Source organism: Eumetopias jubatus, unplaced genomic scaffold (genome assembly GCF_037043125.1).
Source record: "Eumetopias jubatus isolate StellerSeaLion01/CBP00866 unplaced genomic scaffold, mEumJub1_p1.0 scaffold_7, whole genome shotgun sequence".
NCBI classification, from domain to species: domain Eukaryota; kingdom Metazoa; phylum Chordata; class Mammalia; order Carnivora; family Otariidae; genus Eumetopias; species Eumetopias jubatus.
In genome coordinates this window covers 138,721,078-138,741,662 of record NW_028274813.1, presented here as the reverse complement: position 1 = coordinate 138,741,662, position 20,585 = coordinate 138,721,078, and the positions used below count along the sequence as shown (strand labels likewise).

At 43.1% G+C, this 20,585-nt stretch overlaps 1 protein-coding gene across 1 annotated transcript in view; it reads left to right on the top strand.

Moving 5' to 3' along the window:
* MTMR10 (myotubularin related protein 10) overlaps positions 1-20,585 on the top strand; it is a 50,083-nt gene that overhangs the window by 26,369 nt on the left and 3,129 nt on the right. The window contains exons 6-15 of the mRNA XM_028122774.2: positions 1,842-1,932; positions 8,853-9,024; positions 9,646-9,733; positions 9,815-9,903; positions 12,391-12,521; positions 13,747-13,816; positions 14,892-14,962; positions 16,365-16,534; positions 17,636-17,806; positions 19,889-20,071. Coding sequence (XP_027978575.1) covers positions 1,842-1,932; positions 8,853-9,024; positions 9,646-9,733; positions 9,815-9,903; positions 12,391-12,521; positions 13,747-13,816; positions 14,892-14,962; positions 16,365-16,534; positions 17,636-17,806; positions 19,889-20,071 — 1,236 coding nt within the window. The remainder of the gene's footprint in view (positions 1-1,841; positions 1,933-8,852; positions 9,025-9,645; positions 9,734-9,814; positions 9,904-12,390; positions 12,522-13,746; positions 13,817-14,891; positions 14,963-16,364; positions 16,535-17,635; positions 17,807-19,888; positions 20,072-20,585) is intronic.

Genomic DNA, 20,585 nt, shown 5'->3' with positions numbered 1-20,585 from the left:
ACCACTGAGGGAACGTTGGGAAAGGAAGAGATGTCTGGTAGAGGAGAGCCAGCTTGGTGAAGAATCAAGGATGAGAAGATTTCTTTTATTAGGCAGGTATCGGGAACCACAGCAGGTTATCTGGGGAGCAGAGTTGTTGGTCAGAATTTCATTTTTAGAAGAGACTTTTTAGGCATTGTGGATTTTTTTTTTTCCCCAAAATGTAGGGAAGCTCACAAGAGATGCCGAAAGGTGAGTATGGCTTAAGAATATGGCTGTGGTAGTGCAGAGAAATGGAACAAAAATGAATGATAATCTTGAGGAAAGTACAACAAAGCTTATAAACTACATATGGTGCCGAGAGGAATAAGAAGTGGTCGAGGACTTCTTCAAGTACAGATTTCAGTAGTTTTGCCACTAGAAGAAGCTCTCTAAGGAAGACTTGGACAGATTAATGATGGGAATGTAGATTACTGCCTCCTAATTACATAAATGGGACTGTTCTGGAAAGCTTTCCTTGTAGTCAATTAAATGGAGGTATTACATAAAAGTTTCAGGAATCTTTTGTTACTGTTTTAGTCAAAACTAAAGCTAGTGATAAACTCTGTCCTCTTATTTGTATATATATATTCTAATTTAGTAAGACAGGAAACATTTATTCCAATGAAGACTTTTAATATATATTTTAAACAAGAACTTGACGCATAGTTACCCGTTAGTAGAATTTGCACCAACCCTCTCAAACACCACTAATTGACATGGACTAACAATTAACTAAACTTTTCCTGCTTGCTCACTGTCAAAAGTATATTGTTCTGGCTTAATGCTTTTCCTTCTAAATGATATTTAATCTTTTTAAGTAAGATCTTCTCTTCTCTCCTTTCATATGTCTTAAATTTCTTCTTTCTGCTCCAGTCATTTATTTTCTTCTGCAGTCTAGTCCAGGGCGTTGTCAACATAGGGCACTGTCCATCCTTCTCTCCAACAGCAGTTGGGAATAATATCAACCGTATTTCCATGTATGGAGCTTCTGCAGAGGCCAGGCATGCATTAAGACAATCCTTACCATAGCCATAGGTATTATCTTCATTTTACAGTTGCACAAACCAAGGCTCAGAGAGATGAACTGATTTCATACCATTTACAGGGCAAGTGTTTGGTAGACCATAGGATTCAATTCCTGATCTGTTCGATTGAGCACTTTCTCCACCCTAGATGTAGTCTCAAACCATTTTCTTAAACACAGTTGTTTTTTTTTTTATTTATTTTTTATTTTTTTTAATGTACCTCTTTGAGCCACCCTGTACTTTTGGGTTTCTTGCTAATTTTATTTTTTGTGATTGTAGCTTTCCTATTAAGTCTAGATTTTTTTTAATCCATGAGGTATGAACATTAAAATTTCATACCTTACATTAAGCCTTCCAGATTGCTGGTATTAAATCATTTTAGTCCACCAAAAATGAAACTTTTTTTTTAATCCTTTCTTTAGGAATGCATATATATATATATATACATACACACATACACGTCACTGCCTTTTTGGAGAATGTTTCTTTAGGTTTCAAGTTTCTTTATTTGAATAAAATTACTTTCCTGTTAAAATTCAACTCAGCAAACACTTACTAAATACCATGTACTCCCTAAAGAGTATAAACAGTGTCCTGGGGGCACAACAATGAATGAGATACCTGGCCTTAAGGAGCTCCTTCACATTCTAGGTTTAACAGAAAAAAAAACATGTAAATAAGTATCTATAATCACTGGCCCACCCAGGATGATGCTCCCAGTAATCAAGGCCTTATTGTACATTTCATTTAAATAAGTGTGTTAAAATCAAATTCTAAATGTAGAATTTTTCCTAGGTATGCCTTGCAATAGCTCATTATTCCCAGCCAACAGACCTCCAGCTACTCTTTGCATTTGAATATGTTGGGAAAAAATACCACAATTCAGGTAAATATGAAAATATTAAATATTGTGACTAACTTTACATTGTTTAAGTTTTATTCTTATGTTTATCAGAGGCTTCCAAGTACATGAGCTTTAATGATTGTAGAATTATTAGCTTCATAACTGCTAGAGAAGAAAGCACTATATACTAGAAGAGACAATATTTGTTAGATTATTTCTTAGAAAGGAACCAGGAAGAACCTGTAAGCAGCTATAAACATAGGCTTATAAGAATCATGTGAGGTCTAGGGGGCGCCTGGGTGGCTCAGTCCTTAAGCGTCTGCCTTCAGCTCAGGTCATGATCCCAGGGTCTTGGGATCGAGTCCCACATCGGGCTCCCTGCTCTGCGGGAAGCCTGCTTCTCCCTCCCACTCCCCCTGCTTGTGTTCCCTCTCTCGCTCTGTCTCTCTCTGTCAAATAAACAAAATCTTAAAAAAAAAAAAAAAAAAAATCCTGTCAGATCTTTTACCTATGGTCCCTGGCTTATATTTTATGGTGAAGAAAAATCCCCGTCCTCCCACTTTTAATTGATAGCTTGAGTTGAAATAATCTCATCTTTTAAACAAAACTGACAGAAAATTAAAAGATACTTGAAATGCATGATCTTTTCTGACATGGTGTGATTTCATGCAAAAGCTAAAGTGGTTAAACGTTTTAGCGGAGAGATCACTGAGATCATCAAAATACTGACTTTATGTTTCTTAATAAGATTGATGGAAGAGGAGTGTCTATCCAAAGGACAAGTATATTCTAGGCAGTGTTTGTAAAAGTAAAGTAGTACTGTTCATATGTTTACTGAATATGTAATTACTCAGTGATGACATCACCAAGGAAAATTCCAGATGATCATGTGATTCTGTACATTTCTTATATCCAAATGTAATTTTAATCAGCCATTTAAAAAAAATCCCATAAAAGGATAGAGGAGAAAAACAAAGGGTTCATGTCTCATATCAGCCACTTGTGGATTAGGGACCACACATCGACTCAACCTACCAAGGCACGTGTTCTCCCACTATTAAGGCAGAAAAATAAATCAATTACGTATTTACGAGGAAAGATCAGTTCACTCCAACATGGTCTGAACAGGGATCTTACAAATTATTAATTGTACTGGGCTTTCGTTTTATTATCTCAAAACATACTGTAGTAATTTAGTCTATGAAATAAAAGCATATTTGAGTATCACTATATTGTAAATACATTAAGATGTAGGGAATAATACAGAGTATCTGCAGATGCATATGGTATAAGTGTATTTTCACTCCTTTAAAAGATACTTGTAAACACCATAGAGATGGTATGTGAAAGTCATGCTTTGCAGAAGGAGTAGCTTTTATCATACAGTGCTGTATTTATAGAAATTGGAAGACAAAGTATTTGTGACTTAATCTTATCAAAATGTAACCAATTGTAATTTAGGCTTGAGCAAAATAATTTTTGAAGTTTATTTCTACTATAAATTATAAAATTTACTTACTGTCTAAACATAAAAGTATTGTAGGTCCTGCACTACTCATTAGGTGAATATTTCTTTGGATCATCATCAAGCTACAGACCATGATCATCAAGGTTATTTCCAATAAGATCCTCACCCACACTTGCAAGAGAGTAGCTGAAATGAAAGTTTCAAGAGGTCCAAGAGTTGTAAGAGTCTTTGATTCCCCCTTAAATTTATACAGATCAATTCTTGATGCTATTTTTTTTTCTAATAGAAATGATTCCATCCAGGATATAGATCTATGATTTCCGCAGTAATGTAATGACCTGAGCTCAGCAAATGCAGTAAACTTCATTATGCATTTGGGAACCTGATGCCTCCTCTAGTTAACTTTTTAGTTTTCTTCATCCATTCCTTATGGGCATCTCTGGGTCAATAATACTGCAAATAGTTATTCTACCCATAGCTCTTCTACTACTGGGTTTTCTTACTTACATCAATCAGTTCTGTATGTCTTCTTATATGTAGCTTGTTGATAAAATTGGATAATTAATACTTAAAATATTCAGGAACACTTTTTTTTATTACATCTTTCAGTCACCTCTTGCTTTGATAGGTACTTCATAAACATAACACTTGGCCAGAGTTTTGTTAAGATTCCTCCTAGGGTAACACCCTTTAATATCCTTCCGTGCTGTTGCAGAAGCATAAACTGCATCCTTAAGATCAAAAGAAGCCTGAACTATCCACACACTGCAGTCAGAATTCATTTATTTGTGAGTGAAAGATGCCCAATAATCCACTCTTGAACTTCTGGATGCCACCTTGATTCATTGGCTGGATTAAAGAATAAAGAAGTCCTTTTTGCAGGCAGGTAGGTGACAAAGCTGTTTCCACGAATAAGATCTGAAGTTAGAGGATGTCCCCTGCAGTTATCTAGGGAAAGAATCTTTGAGATGGCCTTAGGCACTCTGAGGGTTTCTTCCATGTTCAGCATCCCTTGAGTGAGAACACCATCTCTGCAGAGCTCACCAGTCATCCAAGTACTTCTATGAGGATCCCGAAGTAAAGGGATGGTGCGTAGCACTGGGGCCCCAGGCGCGGAGCCCCTCAGGGGGTGCTGGCACAGACAAGCACGGTGGTTCTGGTTTTTTTCTTAAAACTTGAAAGAAACCACAAGGACTCTGCTTTCCTCAGTCAGGTTGTTATTGGGCAAATAATGTCACAAAAGTACAGACTGATCTTTGTGATAAAATTGATAAGATGTCAGATTATGCTTCCAGTCTGAAGTATTGAAAACCTCATGAAGTTGGGGCGCCTGGGGGGGCTCAGTCAGTTAAGTGTCTACTCTTGATTTTCCGCTCAGGTCATGATCTCAGCATGGTGAGATCGCGAGCCCCCCATCAGGCTCTGCCCTGAGCATGGAACCTGCGTAAGATTCTCTCTCTCCCTCTTCCACTGCCCCTCCCCCCCTCTAAAAAGAAAGAAAAGACAACCTCATGAAGTTATCTGCAGCCTCAGTGTTAGCAGCTCTACTCCATGACAGACATTGAGCTTGCAAATGCTGTGATGTAATCTCAAGTTGTCATGTAGTCTCATGACAGAAAATGGGCATTTTCAGTGGTTTATTTTGTAATTTTATCCTTTTTATTAACAAAGGCCTTGGTATTAGATTTTCCATTAAATGCTTATTTGAAAACCACTTACAGAGTACATAGTCCATTTGAAACTGTAGAAATTTTTAAGGTTTGTTGCCTGTCAGTTCTTTTAAGATTCTCAAGTATAGCGAGACATGGTTGTGATTGATCCTTGGGTCTCTTGAATACTGGTGGTTCCCAGCCAGCCTCCCGTATCAGAATCCCTGGAGGAACTTTTAGAAATGCAGCCATCCCAGCTCTTCCCCAGGGCCCAAAGTCTAAGTCTCCCGGTTAGAACCACTTCGTTGACTCACCCTGTTGAACTGAACATCACAGCTTTGTTTTTACCCTTGTCATCCGTTATGACTTGATTTCTGCAGTATCATCAAAGCGATAGGCTTTCTTCCCATTTGTTGACCACTTTTATTGTCTTTGCTGTTTGAGGCCATTCTAAATATAGATGGGGCTAGTTAAGTGGATAATTTCAGCACAGCATGGGATTAGACTTTTGAACTGTGTCACAGAAGATAGCCAGGGTGGGGCGCCTGGGTGGCTCAGTCGTTTGAGTGCATTCAAATACTCTTGATTTCAGTTTAGGTTGTGATCTCAGGGTCCAGGCAGGGATCAAGCTGTGTGTTGGGCTCTGTGCTCAGTGGGAAGTCTGTTTGAGGATTCTCTCTCCCTCTGCCCTCCCCCCTCCCCCGCTTATGCGCACGTGTGCACGTGCTCGCTCTCTCACTCTTGCTCTCTGTCAGACAAATAAATAAATCTAAAAAAAAAAAAAAAAGAAGAAGAAGATAGCCAAGGTCAGGAGTGCTTATGATCTAGTTTTCACGTTTAGTTGGCTGAGGAACTGTCCTAAAACCTCAGATAACTCTCAGGAAAGCTGGATCTTCCTAAGATGACTGATTTTGCCAGTCTGTTGCTGCACCTGTTAGTAATCCACTTGTAGAGCAGGCCACAGGCATCAGGCCTTTGGGACTTTCTGGAAAGCATTAGAATTTCCAGACTCTCTAATGCCGTATTAAGTATCTGTTACACATTCTCTAATAAGCTCTCACTGAAGACGATATAGAATATATAACCTAGTCCTGGTTGTTGAGAAACGGACAACCAAAACCTGTGAAATAGTAAAATAGTGCAATATCCTGTAGTTTTTCCTCACCTGATGTTCAGAAAATTTGTCTTTTTGTGGTTAGATCTTGAGACTAAATCTTGGCTAGAGAAACAGTCTCAAACTGTATGTTCTCAGCCTAGCTTACTAAAGTCTGTAACTTCAAAACACTCAAAAGTATTCAGTTCTAGCCTCCTAGCTGAGGGTATCCTGCCAAACTATTTACACAGCTCTTTAATAATGGTGAATGTGCTCTTTATACTTCTTTTTTGGTGGTGGTTGTCTCATTGCGTGGCAAGGACCTCTGGTACAATGTTGAATAGTAACCAGGATAGCAGGCATCATTTCTCTTCTGGATTTTGATGAGGATGATGTTTACTGTGTGTTTCTGGTAATTATCCTTTATCAAGTAAGGAATTTCCCTTTTATTCCCAGTTTACTGAAGTTTGTTTTTTTAAATTATGAGTAGGTGTTGAACTTGATCAAATATTTTTCTGCACTTTGAACTGATCATATGGGGTGTTTTTTCCCCTTTAATTTGATCATATGATGAATTATATTTTCTAATGTTGAATAGCTTTCTGTGGTTTTTGGTGTTCTGGATCACTGTGTGTAAAGTGACAGTTGCCTGGACATTCCAAGAAGGTTCTTCATCCTGGAGAGATTACAGCTCTCAAGCATAGCTACTCCGGAGAAGGCTTTGAGATGGAGTGGCACTCCAGGATATGTGCTTAGCTTTAGCCTTTTAATATTAAACAAGCTCTGCTGAAACTAGAATCAGAATCACTGGGTAATTCTGATGCCACGTAAAGTATAAAATTCAGAATTCCTAGCATGGTGCCTAAGACCCTTTCTAATCTAGAGTAGCACTGTCCAGGGAGGGAAATGTTCTCTCCTCTGCGTTGTCTGGTATAGGACCCACTAGCCACATGCGGCTGTGGAGCACTGGAAATGTGGCTGGTACAACTGAGGACCTGCCTTTTTTATTTTATTTTATTTTGTTTGGATTTAAATCACACGTGTGACTAGTGGCTACTGTTTGGGCAGCAGAGACCAAGGGTCTTGGCCCCACCTCATTTTCCAGCCTCTCTTCCACCATCCCTTGCATCCCTCATGCTCTAGCTGTATCTCATTACTTGTTATACAGTTATACCGTGTTTTTTATGTTCTGCTCTGCCCAGCATGCCTACCTCCTCATCTCACCAGCCACCTGGCAACATTTGGCTCATTCCTTAGGTCTCTTTTCAGGTGTGGTCAGGTCCTGAGGCATCTCCTGCCCCAGCCTCCATCTCCAATGAGCGCTCTCATGGCGCTTGTACATCCAGCTCACTGTGACTGGGGCTGAGCTTACCCTCCACTGTCTTGTTGGTGCTTTCAAGATACAGATAAAACCTTACTCATTTTTTAATTTTCAGGCCTTAGCGCATGGGAGGCTCTCCAAAAATACGTGTCTTGCACCAGGTGTTAATAAATGGTCCACAGAAGTGGGCATGGCATGTTCGTGGGACAATGAAGGGGTTTCCGTGGCTATGGGGGAGCATGGGGTTAAGGCAGTAATGAAAGGTCAGGTTGATTATCTAAGAGATTTATAAGCAAAATTGTTTTGCTCCAGGAAGTTGGAAAATGAGCATGAGGGAAAGTTTGGGACAAGGGTAAAACATCATGAAAGCATGATTTTGGGGCATTGTGTCCTGTAGCAGGCTGCAGCCTGGTTTGAGTGCTGTAGAACGTCGTGTCGGGGATGTCAGGCCGGAGACCTGCCACCACTGTTGCAGCCTGTAGCGATAAGACACGGGGCCAGGAAAGATTGTGCCATCTGTCACCCCAGTTTGCCAGGGTAGAGCAGGCTGACTGCTGAGACGCTCTCTTTCCCTCTGGTCACTCTGCTGGCCTTCCTGAGGCTGGGGGCATCTCCCAGAGGACAGCAGTTCTCAATGAGAGAGGGCTCCTTGCTAAGGAAATTCAAGTGTAGGCCCTCTGCTGAAATCCTCAGGTGGGAGTGGCCCTCTGAGTACAAGGAACGCTTGTGAGCTTATCAAAGGAAAATTGAGTAGATACAGGAGACCAAGAATTTTATAATGAGCTGTAGAAAAGAGTGGGGTTGTCAATATTAGAAGGATGAAAGATTTGGTCGAGAACAGACATGATTGGATGCATTCATTGTTCCAGGCAAAACGTGTGGAAAAGAACAGTGATTTGAATTTACCCCACAGTTTAGGGCAGGGGGAATGAGGGAGGCTCATGAGTGGCTTCCGTGGAATGGTAGGGATAGAAGGTCATGGAAAAGGAGAAAATCTGGGCAGCAGGCATTGTTCATCATTTTGGGAAGATGGGCAGTAACAGGGAGGAGGGAAAAATGTATATATATGTAGCACAGTAGCTGGCGTGGTGCAGCTTGGTCAGATGAAAGTCATTTCAAAATCAAGGTGACCTGTTTGTGTTTGAGGGTAGACAAGAGAGAGCCAGTAGAAGGAGAGAGAAGTTAACGGTGCTGGAGGAGCCAGGGAAGAGCTGGATGAGGACGAGACAAGATGAGTTCTGACAAGAGGAGGCCACCTCTTTCTCAGGACCGTTGGGAGCAGTCGGAACACCTGAGGGAGACTGGAAAGACACGCAGGGAGGAGATGTCCCGTCCGAGTGTATTCCTGACAGGAGGCGCCGAGACAGGAGAGGGCATGTGGGGCGAAATGTGACCTTGAAACAAAACTAATACTACTGCTTTTTCTCGTAGCCAGTAACATTAATGGAATACCCTCAGGAGGTGGCCGGGGGACTGGTGGTGGCAGCGTCCAGAACACTCCGCTCTTCGAAACGTACTCAGACTGGGACCGAGAAATGAAGAGGACAGGTTCTTCCGGTTGGAGAGTTTGTTCCATTAACGAGGGTTATATGATATCCACCTGGTAAGTCCAGTTTGAACAACCTTGTGAATAAGAATCAAACTCTGCTCTCTGATAACTTGCACGTTACCGTGAATGGAATATTTGTTTTTAATAGTGCTTTCACGAATATTTTAAAGATAAGGGAAAAAGAGAGAGAGGAAGATGTGTTACGGCACAGGGAGCCTGCCCACTAGGAATTGCTGTTCTGGCGGCGTCCTGGAGTCTGGGTGTCTTCTGGGGATGAGAACGGTTAGAAGAGGGAGCTAAGGAACTAAGGCTCCTGGGATTTGTGGGTCTGGTTTGGTTTTGTCTTGTGTGCCGTTTGTCCTTACCCGTAGAGAACAAAGGTGGATATGTTTTTCAGAAACTGCATACATCTTTGATTAAAAATCACTTTGGAGAATATTTCAGACATCTCCTTTGGATGTTTTCCTCTGCTATAATTATAAGTTTTGTGATAATTGACCAAAGGATACAGGTTTTAGACAGAGATGTCTAGGGTCAACCTTGTCTTCCATGGTAGATGCCATGTGGCCGCCAAGGAGGGTACACATTAAATGGGGATAAATTGTGTGTATATGGGATCTGCAAAGCACACTTACCTGCCTAAAGCACAGGAACGCTTTGCTTTTTCCTCTCCAGCCTTCCAGAATACTTTGTAGTGCCAAGTTCTTTAGCAGACCAAGACCTGAAGATCTTTTCCCATTCTTTTGTTGGAAGAAGGATGCCAGTAAGTGATGTCTGTTGGATTTCATTCACGTCGATGTTCTTTTCTTCTCCCAGTCAAGTAAAGGCTCTGCTTCCCTCCTAGCTCTGGTGCTGGAGCCACTCTAATGGCAGTGCTCTTGTGCGAATGGCCCTCATAAAAGACGTGCTGCAACAGAGGAAAATTGACCAGAGGTAACCAAGACGTGGCCGTTGTTCCTTTGGACATTTTTAGTTGTCATAAATGAGTAAACTCCTGACTGCTTGAAAATAGTTGGAAAACGACATAGTTTTATTAATTAGTTAGCATGTATTCTATATAAGAATTACCATTTTGAAAAAAATGTACATATATTAAAATTAACATTTAAGTTATACTAAATATAATTTAACTCTTTGGCCTATAAGACACTGGAAGATCAGGACACCTGGGTGGCTCAGTCGGTTAAGTGTCTGCCTTCGGCTCGGGACATGATCCCAGGGTCCTGGGATCGAGCCCCACATCGGGTTCTCTGCTCAGTGGGAAGCCTGCTTCTCCCTCTCCCTCTACCCGTCCCCCTGCTCTCCCTCTCTCTTTCTCTCAAATAAATAAAATCTTAAAAAAAAAAGAAAGACCCTGGAGGATCTTCACATTGCTGACATCTTGCCATAGCAGTGTCACCTTTAACATACTTCCAAAGTGCAGTGATTTCCAGTTGAGCTATTTCAGGATAAATCAGACTTTTCTATTAGTTCAGAGTGTCTTAAGTCTTAGAGTCACAGTAGCTTAGATGGTGGTTTTAATTAGCTACCACAAACAAGTTTGGCATCATCTGCTGAAGTCACCAGTAATCTCCATGTCGTTAAAGCAGTAGGCATTCGGCAGTTGGCGGGCATCACTGCTGGTCTGTCTGTCCCTAAAGCACTCTGAGTCCTAGGCGCCTGCTCCTTCCCACTCTCCTGCAGCCCCTCTTCCTCACCGGTGCTCTGTGCCCTCTGCAGCCCTGGCTCTTTGCAAACATCACCTAGAATCTGTCTGAGGCCACTGCTTCCCAGTCTGTATTTCCTTCCTAAAGAAGTTCATCTGTGGCTGTGGCTTTAGTGACCATCAAATTTTTATCTCTAATGGGACATCTTCTGTGGAAGTCTCAAAGGCCCTTTAAACTCATGATGTCCAAACCCAGACTCCAGCATACGGGCACCATGCCCTCTCCCAGCCTGCTCTCAGAAACCCAGGAGTCCTTACTTTCGCTTCCTTCCCCACGTTCAGTCCATCATCAGCTTCTGTCACTTCACTCTCTCAAAATCTTACAGACCCGTGTGTGTCCACCCCAGCTCCACCCCCCCCAGTGTGTTGTCAGGTGTCTTCATGTCTTCCTTCCGTGTCTCATCCAGTACCACACGTGTTGCTCTGGGCCCTGGCCCCGTGGACTGTGCCCGGGGCTTTCCCACCTCCTGACGTTCCCCGGTGCTGTTCCCTTCCGGGCTGCCTTTCTTTGAGTACTCTCTACCCCACCCACTTTTGGTGCTCACTCATCCTTTATATCTCCATTCCAAAATCACTCCTGAAGATAAGCTTTCCCTCACCTGCCAGATTAGATCAGGCCTCAAGTTACCCATTCTCCATGGCGCTCTCAGTTCTCTTCAGAACACTGATTTCGGTTTTTAATTATATATGTGTTTGAGTTTGATTACTGCCTGTCTTTGCTACTAGGCTGTGAGCTCGTGAGCTGAAGGGATTACATTTTGCACACCATTGTTCATTCAGCACTCAGGAAATACCTGCCATATCGGATACTTGTTCAGTACTCTATAAATGAGGGAACAAAGGAGCAGATCTTAGAAAACTGGCTCAGAGAGCCTCAAATTGTTTATCACACCCTGTTATGGGTGTAGCCAGGTCTTAGGGTGTTTTCCACACTGCCATACCTAAGAAAGCCATGTTTGCTGAAGCAAATAGCTGGCAAGTGACCCGCAAACGAGCCTTCAGGGTTCTGGAAAGGACAGTGACTGGCTTCATGTAATCTCTGATGGAGTTTTTACCTCGGTCACGTTGAAACTGACCTGTGTGTCGTGTCGCGCTCCGAGGCCAGTGTTGGCTGCCGTGTCAGGGGTGCTGCTGGGCCAGAGTTCATTCTGGACCCTCACAGCCAGTGGCACGTTTCATCTTTTAACTTTATTAAGCTGCGAATTGTTTTAATTCCTTTGTTTTTCCAGCTGTCCCACCCTTCATAAGTAAGACACGTTCTCTGCGTTGTCCAGGCTCTCTCCAGGCCTTTCTCCTTAGACACATCAGCTCAGCCCCACTGGCCTTCTCTAGGTTTCTCCACAGCCAAACTTGGGTCCACCACAGGACCTTTGCCCTTACTGTCCCTCTGCGTTTAGAACACTTACCCACAGATCTTGCATGGCTCCTAGGCATTTGGATTTTGGCTTCAGTGTTGTTTTTACAGAAAAGCCTTCCCAGCCACATGACTTGAACTAGCCTGCTTCCACTCCGGTGGTGCCACCATGGCATTCACGCCAGCCTGTGACTTTCTCATCTACCCTCCCACCACCAAGCTCGGAAGTCCCGTGAGAGCAGAGGCTCCACCGGTCTTGTTCATCTATCTCCAGCTCTTAGAGTAGTTCCTTAGCCCATAATAGATCTTCAAAAAATATGTGTGGCATGAATGAATGACTCAAGGATTTTATCTTTATTAGGATTTGTAATGCAATTACTAAAAGTCATCCACAGAGAAGTGATGTTTACAAATCAGATTTGGATAAGACCTTGCCCAATATCCAAGAAATACAGGCGGCTTTTGTGAAACTTAAGCAACTATGCGTTAATGGTAATTTCATTTTTATCTGTGTGTGTGTGTGTGTGTGTGTGTATGTATGTATCTAGTGAACTGGGGATACAGCATTGCATGAGGTATGTCAGAAAAAGTGACATTCCTTGAAAATATAGAAATAGATATATTTAGGTAGAGGCTCATTGAAATATCTGTACAAATTATTATATGTGACAATATCAGAAGCTCTCAGAAAATGAAGTTTAAAATGCTTTTTGTTTTGGAGGAAAGAAAGAAACCAGTGAAATCACTTTCAAAGCATGAACTGTTGTGGTAGGATCCTTTTGTAAAAGTGCCAAGAGAACGACGAGCTACCTTACGGACAAACGTATTAAGATTCTAATGCAGACAGTTGCGTTTTGAGATGCGGGACCTGACACGGATTTCAGACACAGCCGTGTTGTAATCTGTGCGGCCTTGGAGTTCTAATCGTGTGTTTGAGCAGGTGCTTCTCGGGTGCTTTCAGTGTGTCCCGGGGTGGGGGTGACTCACACAAAAGCATCTTTGGCGAGAAGTGAGTCCTCCCTGAAGGGCACCCAGAGCCTCCCATTACGCGGCAGCCAGGAGAGGCAGTCACTGGGGTGGGTCTGCAACAACGAAGGGGTGCTGGCCTGGAAGAAGAGCTGGGGCGGGGGGGTGTTAAAAAAGTACAGTGACATGAATGATTATCAGCCGTCTGGTAAGTGGAATGTGATTAGAGCCTGGAGTTCGTGAGGCAAGAGACACCTTGAGAAAGGCCAGGCAGGACTCGGGAGGGCATGCAGGCCCTGCCGGGAAGGTGCCCTCATTCCTGCCGTGGTCACGGAAACCATGTGCAGGAGGCAGTGCGGGCAGCAGGGGAGGGCAGGGCTTGCAGGCAGGACGCTGTGAGTGGGGGCTCCAGAATCCAGGCCTGGGCTCACCAGGAAAGCGGGAGCCACTGGGTCTTAGGAGGCAGAGGTGCTAAGACTCTGCGGGACTTCCCGAGAGCCAGAGTGAAGGAAACCAAGGCCCAGGGGAATCCTTGTTTTGTTTTTTATAGACTCATAACATGTCTCTTCATGTTTATATTGTTAAATGAAAATGCATAGTACTTTTTTAAAGCCAACTTTTAAATATGGAAAATCTGTGACGTGTATCACTTAAAATGTGATCACATCAAATTGTTTAAAAAGCCTAAACGTGTGTATACATACGTATTGTGTATGTGTGTATGTATATATAATTGGCATATTTATTGCAGAGCCTTTTGAAGAAACTGAAGAAAAATGGTTGTCTTCACTGGAAAATACTCGGTGGTTAGAATATGTAAGGTTTGTACAACTACTTGCCTGTTTTTTTTCCTTAACTTTTTTTTATTTTGAACTAATTACAGACTCATGGGAGGTACAAAACAGTACAGCGCTCCATGTACTCCCCACCAGCTTCTCCCAGTGGTAACGTCTTCCATAACTAGAATATGGCATCAAAACCAAGTGGTACAGGGGCGCCTGGGTGGCTCAGTCGGTTAAGTGTCTGCCTTTGGCTCAGGTCATGATCTTAGGCTTCTGGGATCGAGCTCCGCATTGGGCTTCCTGCTCAGTGGGGAGCCTGCTTCTCCCTCTCCCTCTGCTCCCCCTGCTTGTGCTCGTTCTCTCTGTCAAAAAACTAAATAAATCTTAAACAACAGGGTGCCTGGGTGGCTCAGTCATTAAGCGTCTGCCTTCGGCTCAGGTCATGATCCCAGGGTCCTGGGATCGAGTCCCACATCGGTCTCCCTGCTCGGCAGGAAGCCTGCTTCTCCCTCTCCCACTCCCCCTGCTTGTGTTCCTGCTCTCGCTGTGTCTCTCTGTCAAATAAATAAGATCTTTAAAAAAAAAAAAAATCTTAAGCAACAAAACAAAACCCCAAGTCGTACAATATATAGACCTTATTCAGATTTCACGCATTTGTACGTGTTTTCGTGTGTGTGTGTGTGTGTGTGTGTGTGTGTGTGGCGTTCTGTGCATTTTTATTGCGCATATAGATCGTGCAACCACCACCACAATCACGATGGAGAACTCCTCTGTCGCCACCGGGCCCTCCGTGCTGCCCCTTCAGAGTCGCATCTCCACCCCTGCCCCTTGGCAACCACTGATCTCTGCTCCATCTCTGTGTTTTGTGATTTATGATTTCACGAATGTCATGTAAATCACCCCCCTTTTGATAAAAGGGCTCATGAACTTCCCTGATATAAAAATCAAAATGTACTCTGTTGAAGAGTCACATAGATACTGATGAAATTCATAAAGGTTATTGAGAATACAATATAGTGAAAGATTAGGTGTGTTTGATTTCAAGTACTTCGAAAGGAATATTTATAGTGGAAATCTGATTTTTTTAACAGTATTTTTCCCTTTCTCTTTTCAGGGCATTCCTTAAACATTCAGCAGAGCTCGTGTACATTCTAGAAAGCCGGCATCTCTCCGTCATCCTACAAGGTAATTAGTTACTGAAAACACTGGTCACCACGCCAGGGAGCTTGGTGACTGTCGCATTCCAGTCAGTCACACGACTCCTGGCCGTCTCTTACGACGGTGCCACCAGACCCATTATAGCTTCCGCACCTCCGTCGAGGACAGCACTGCTAACGGCTGCAGGCAGGAGACTAGAACAGAGTCCGGTTTTCTGCCCTGTGTTAAACCTTCCTTCCCCAGACAGCCACTAATCTGCTTTCTGTCCCTGTAGATTCCCTCTTTCTGGATGTCTCATATAAACAGACTCATATAGAATGTGATCCGTTGCTTCTTGTTTCTTTCATTTAACATACATGATTTTGAGGTTCATTCATGTAGCATGTATCAGCAGCTTGTTTCTTTTTATTTCTGAGTAGTACTCCTTTGTCAATACCACATTTTATTTATACATTCAGTTACTGATGGACATGGGGTTGTTTCCATGTTGTGGCTATTATGAATTATGCTGCTGTGAACATTCATGTAAAAGTCTTCATGGGGACATATGTGTTTCTTTCTTGTGGGGAGGTGCTTAGAAGTGGCATGGCTCAGTTCTAGGAGTTACCATCTTTAAAGAATGACGTTGGTTGCGGGTTTTCATAGATTCCTCTTATCAGGTTGAAGGACCCTCCTATATTCCTGGTTTGCTGAGAGTTTTCATCCAGAATGAACTTGGAATATCACATAGATGATTTTTATGCATCTAATGAGATGATTGTGTTATTTCTATCATTTATTTTATTTATATGAAGTGTTACTTTGATTGTTAGATAGATGTTAAACCAACCTTGCATTCCGGGAATAAAGTCTTGTGTTCATGAGATAATTTGATTTGCTCATATTTTGTTGATGATTTTATAATCTAATTACAGGGATACTGGTGGACAGTTTTTTTTTTTTTTTATTACCTCGGCTGGCTTTGATACCAGGATATTTACTGGCATTATTGAAAAGGACATCAGCTATAAAAGATGGGAGGAAAATGTTTGCCACCTTTTCAGATGATGATGGGCAGTCCTATCCCCCTCATTCACTTCTGAGTCACCATGTGGAGTTGCCAGTAGAAAGATTACGTTATATTTCATACTCTTAGGAAACAGAAGTAGAATGGACTCAGGAAAGAGTTCTACCACAAACCACTGAAATGTAAAAAGTGTGAGGGCTCTGCTCTATTTTCTGGAAAATATTCATGTATAAAAGACTGTCTCCCATTAAACACTAATTGATCTGAAAGTCTGTAGTGTTTCAGAGTTGCTGGAATCCAGTGAACTTTCCTAACTTGGATTATTTTGAAGGAGCCTGAGCACAGAGTACTGTATTACCCACTTTACCCTTTCTCTCAGCATTTTTCTCTGTAGTAGTCATTTTCTTTCCATTTTCTTGACAGAGGAGGAGGGAAGAGACTTGAGCTGTATTGTAGCTTCTCTTGTTCAAGTGATGCTGGATCCCCATTTTAGGACAATTACAGGATTTCAGAGTCTGATCCAGAAGGAGTGGGTCATGGCCGGGTATCAGTTCCTAGACAGATGCAACCACTTAAAGAGATCCGAGAAAGAGGTAAGGGAATCGTAATGCTCATTGGGAGGGAGCCTTTAGGTGTGCACAAGATAAAACTCATGTCATTGTGTGAAGAGGTGTTCTGTCTGTAAAGAGACGAGGAGCCTTTTTAAATATTGCATTTGGTACCCCTTAGCTTCTTTAGTCTAAGACTAACGATGGATTAGCATCCAAATTGATGCACTTACGAAGATGATTATAACTTTATAGGTAAAATTCAAAAAAAAAAATTGTTGCATTTCTCCAAGTTGAAAACTAGTTGAAAAATGCTGTATTATCTCTTCTGCAAAGCAGATAACAAGCACATTAGGTATTTTGAAAAATCAGTTTTGGAATATCACATTTTCTTAAAATGGGGCATATGTGGAGAGTGCAAAGTTGGAGAGGGATGTCTTTGTAACCCCCCACTGTGGGTATAGTGGTCACCTTGGGTGCAGAGGTGAGAAAGCTGTGAACAAGCCTCTCCCGGACGTGCTTGTTTCAGAGGGCACAGTCTGACTCGTAGGGTCTCACGTTTAACAACAAGCCACACCATCTGAGGAAATCTCAGCAGTGACTACTTCACTTTTAAATTGCCAGGATTCCCAAGATACAGTCACTGTCATCAGCTGCTGTACTTGGGAATCCACCGTGTGACCTAGAGGCTAATGCCATCCGCTTCCTGAAACTCTGGGGAGTTTTCTGGATGCTGAGCCTGCACGGTCCACCAGAAGTGAATTACAGAAGTCGTTTTTTGCTTTGGGATTATTTTTTCTTTTTTTCCGTGTTCTAAAGAATTATTTCCAGGACAGACTTAATCACATCTTTAGTGTCCCCCGTTCATACAGTGACACCTGCCTGTTGACGTTGCCATTTCAACTTGATGGGCTTCTTCGGCAAGCAAGGGCTGTGATGTTCATGGCCGTTGAACGTACTTCTGAGCTTTGACATAAGCCGTGTTTAATCTGTCCGCATATCCTTGGCTCGGGTTAGGAGCCAAGTGTTTTAGCTACGATATTTTCTTAGTAGTCTCTTCTTTAACATGAGCCATGAATTTGGAAATAAATGGGAACAACTGAAGGATAACATTAAATGTTCCCATTTTCTGTCTGTGTCTGCCAGTCTCCCTTATTTTTGCTGTTCCTGGATGCCACGTGGCAGCTCCTGGAACAGTACCCGGCGGCCTTCGAGTTCTCGGAGACGTACTTAGCAGTGCTGTACGACAGCACCCGCATCTCCCTCTTTGGCACCTTCCTCTTCAACTCTCCTCACCAGCGGGTGAAACAAAGCACGGTAAGCGAGGTTGTGGCAATAGCGACTTCTCTATTTGTCTTACCCAGCTTTATTGAGGTAGAATTAAAGTACACTTAGCTGCATATTTAAAATATGTAAATTAAAACTGTCTTAGCTACCATTTTAAGCTGCAATTTCTGAATGAATTATTTAAAGACATAAAAAAAATCTAGGAACCTGTTTCATTTTTATGAGTGAGCACTTCAGGTATTTTTCTCTGATGTACATTGTTCATAATAAACCAGTTTATCTAAGATAAAACCTCTAAGGTCTTATCTTAGATGTAAAATGCCAGTCCATCAGCCTGGCGGTCCCAGTGACTGCAGTGCCTTGCATGGGTGCTGGGGCAGGGGGCGGTCTCTGTGGAGCCCAGGTTGGCCTCCTGGAGACACTCACTCCTCACCCCGCTTCTTGGCTGGATTCTGGATGTGCCAACGTATGTTTACAAATAGACTTCTCTACAGGGATAAAAGTTAACAAATATTTTTTTAAAGTGTATCATCTGTTTTTCCTGGTCTGTGTTTCCGTGCTGTATTTTTTTAACTTGGCTTTTTTCAAAAGCTTTTTCTGGCAAGCACTAACATTGGATCCCTCCCTCCCTTGGCACTTCATATTCATGATTTGATGTAACAGCCAGACTGGAGGCCGTTAGTGCCTCCCCTGCCCTCCCTGAGAGACTGTCCTGATTTTTAGCATGACCACTGTTCTCAGTCCCTTCCACAAAGACGTTTCCTTCTTTCCTCCATTCTGAGGCCACCTTAGATACTCATGGTCAGGTGCTGTTTGTGGAAAATCTGATCTTCCTCGGAGATATTTTTAGTTTTCACATTTAAAAACAAAACAAAAAGATAACTGATTTCTGCATATTTTCCTAAGGGCCATTAAAATAGATTGGGGTTTATGTTTTACTAGATTTCAGCTCTTAACAATACTATTTTTTTTAAAGCAAATGGGTTGTTTCTACATGCACATATATAATGAAATCTCAAATAACTAAAAAAAAGTTTTTTTTAATATATTTCGTGCTTATTGAGTTCAGTTTTACTCATTTGCAGTAGACAGTGTTGTAAACTGCCCTCTGCTGTTAGCTAGCCTCCCTGTTCCCTGCTCGTCCCGAGCCGTCCTGGTGGCGTGGGTCACACCTGGTCACAGCTGTGGTGGGGAGCCGGCCTGCTCACTGCAGCGCTGCTTTTCTGATGACAGTCTTTGCCTTTTTTTCTAATTTCCAAAGAAATTCGTGTGTTTTTGGAGAATACTGAAAGGTACAAAGCAGGAAATAACCCATCATCTCCCACCATCCAGAAAATCGGTATCTTGAGAGATATCCTCTGGAGAGCTGATAATCTTCATACACCTGCTTGTGTCACTCGCCGAGATGAGGGTCATGGTTTGAGATGCTCCTCACCTCCTCCCCACGGAAGCAGTGGGCTGCCACCTCGCAGCATTGTGCCGCTGGCTAACCGGGCCACCTGAGCCCAGAGCGGGCTGGAGGTGGGCTCCGGGGAGCAGGGGGCCCGGCCCCCGGGCATGGTCTTCGTGGGCTTGGCCAGATGCCGGGACTGTGCACGGTGGGGGGCGGATTCCCTCCTCCCTGCCCCTGGGCTGTGGTTCAGATATCGAAGGAAGTGAAGGGTGGCTGTCCACTTGGAAAAACGGGGTAAAATGGACGGCAGTGATTGCCATCCGAAGATTGTCCTGCATGTCCATTCGCCATGTTTTATACCCCGCGGGTAAATGCGTAAGTGTGCGATCGATCATGTGCTCAGAAAGTAAAATGCGCCAAGTACAGAAGTAACTGCGTTGTAACGATGTACTCATTGCTCGGAGGACCCAGTTTCCTTGGTGGCTTCCAGAAGAAAACGCCCTCTCCTTGCTCACACAGCGTGGGGGGTGTCCTTCTGATCGTGGTGCCGAGAACGTCTCTTCTCTCAAAGCAAAACATGCTGCTCTCGGGGGCTAGAGTTGCTGCAGTCCAGAAATTCAACTTAAATAGTGATAAATGGCTCGTCCCAAAAAAGGGAAGGTACTTAAACTCTTTCATTTGGCATCTTTTCACAGATGTTCAAATATTTTATTTTGCAGGAATTTGCTATCAGCAAGAATATCCAGTTGGGTGGTGAAAAGGGTTTAAAATTCCCCTCGGTTTGGGACTGGTCTCTTCAGTTTACAGCGAAGGACCGCACCCTTTTCCATAACCCCTTGTACATCGGAAAGAGCACGCCTTGCGTACAGAACGGTTCTGTGAAATCTTTCAAACGGACAAAGGTAAATTACAAAAATGCACCGGCGCTAAAAACCTGGTATCTGCTCACACCTCACACAAGGCGTATTTTCAGAACACTGAGTATTAAGAGCCAAGTCACTTCCCTTGACAGCACGGCTGGTGCAGATTTTGAGGGATCATTTGCTTTGTCACTGAAATGACCCTGCCCTGCCTTCTCTTCTTGGTGACCAAGGCCCACAGAGCTCGCTCAGCCTCTAGGATTTGGCCGATAGGAGCTCTGAGCCTGGAAGGCCCCATTCCTGAAACCCCATCCACTCGCCTCTTCTTTCTAGAAGGAGCCAGGTCTACATTTTTTCCTAACCCGAAAGCCTTAGAAATTTGCACAGAAGCAAATCACTGAACAGCAGGGATCCCCTCCGCACCCCGACGCAGGCGGAGGCTAATAGCCGGAGTCGGTTCCTAGAGACTGGAACTCCAGGGGAGGAGGAGGGGGAGGGGCATTACAAGGGAAGGAACAGAGTGTTCCGTTTTTCATAGCACTAGGCTTCCATTTGC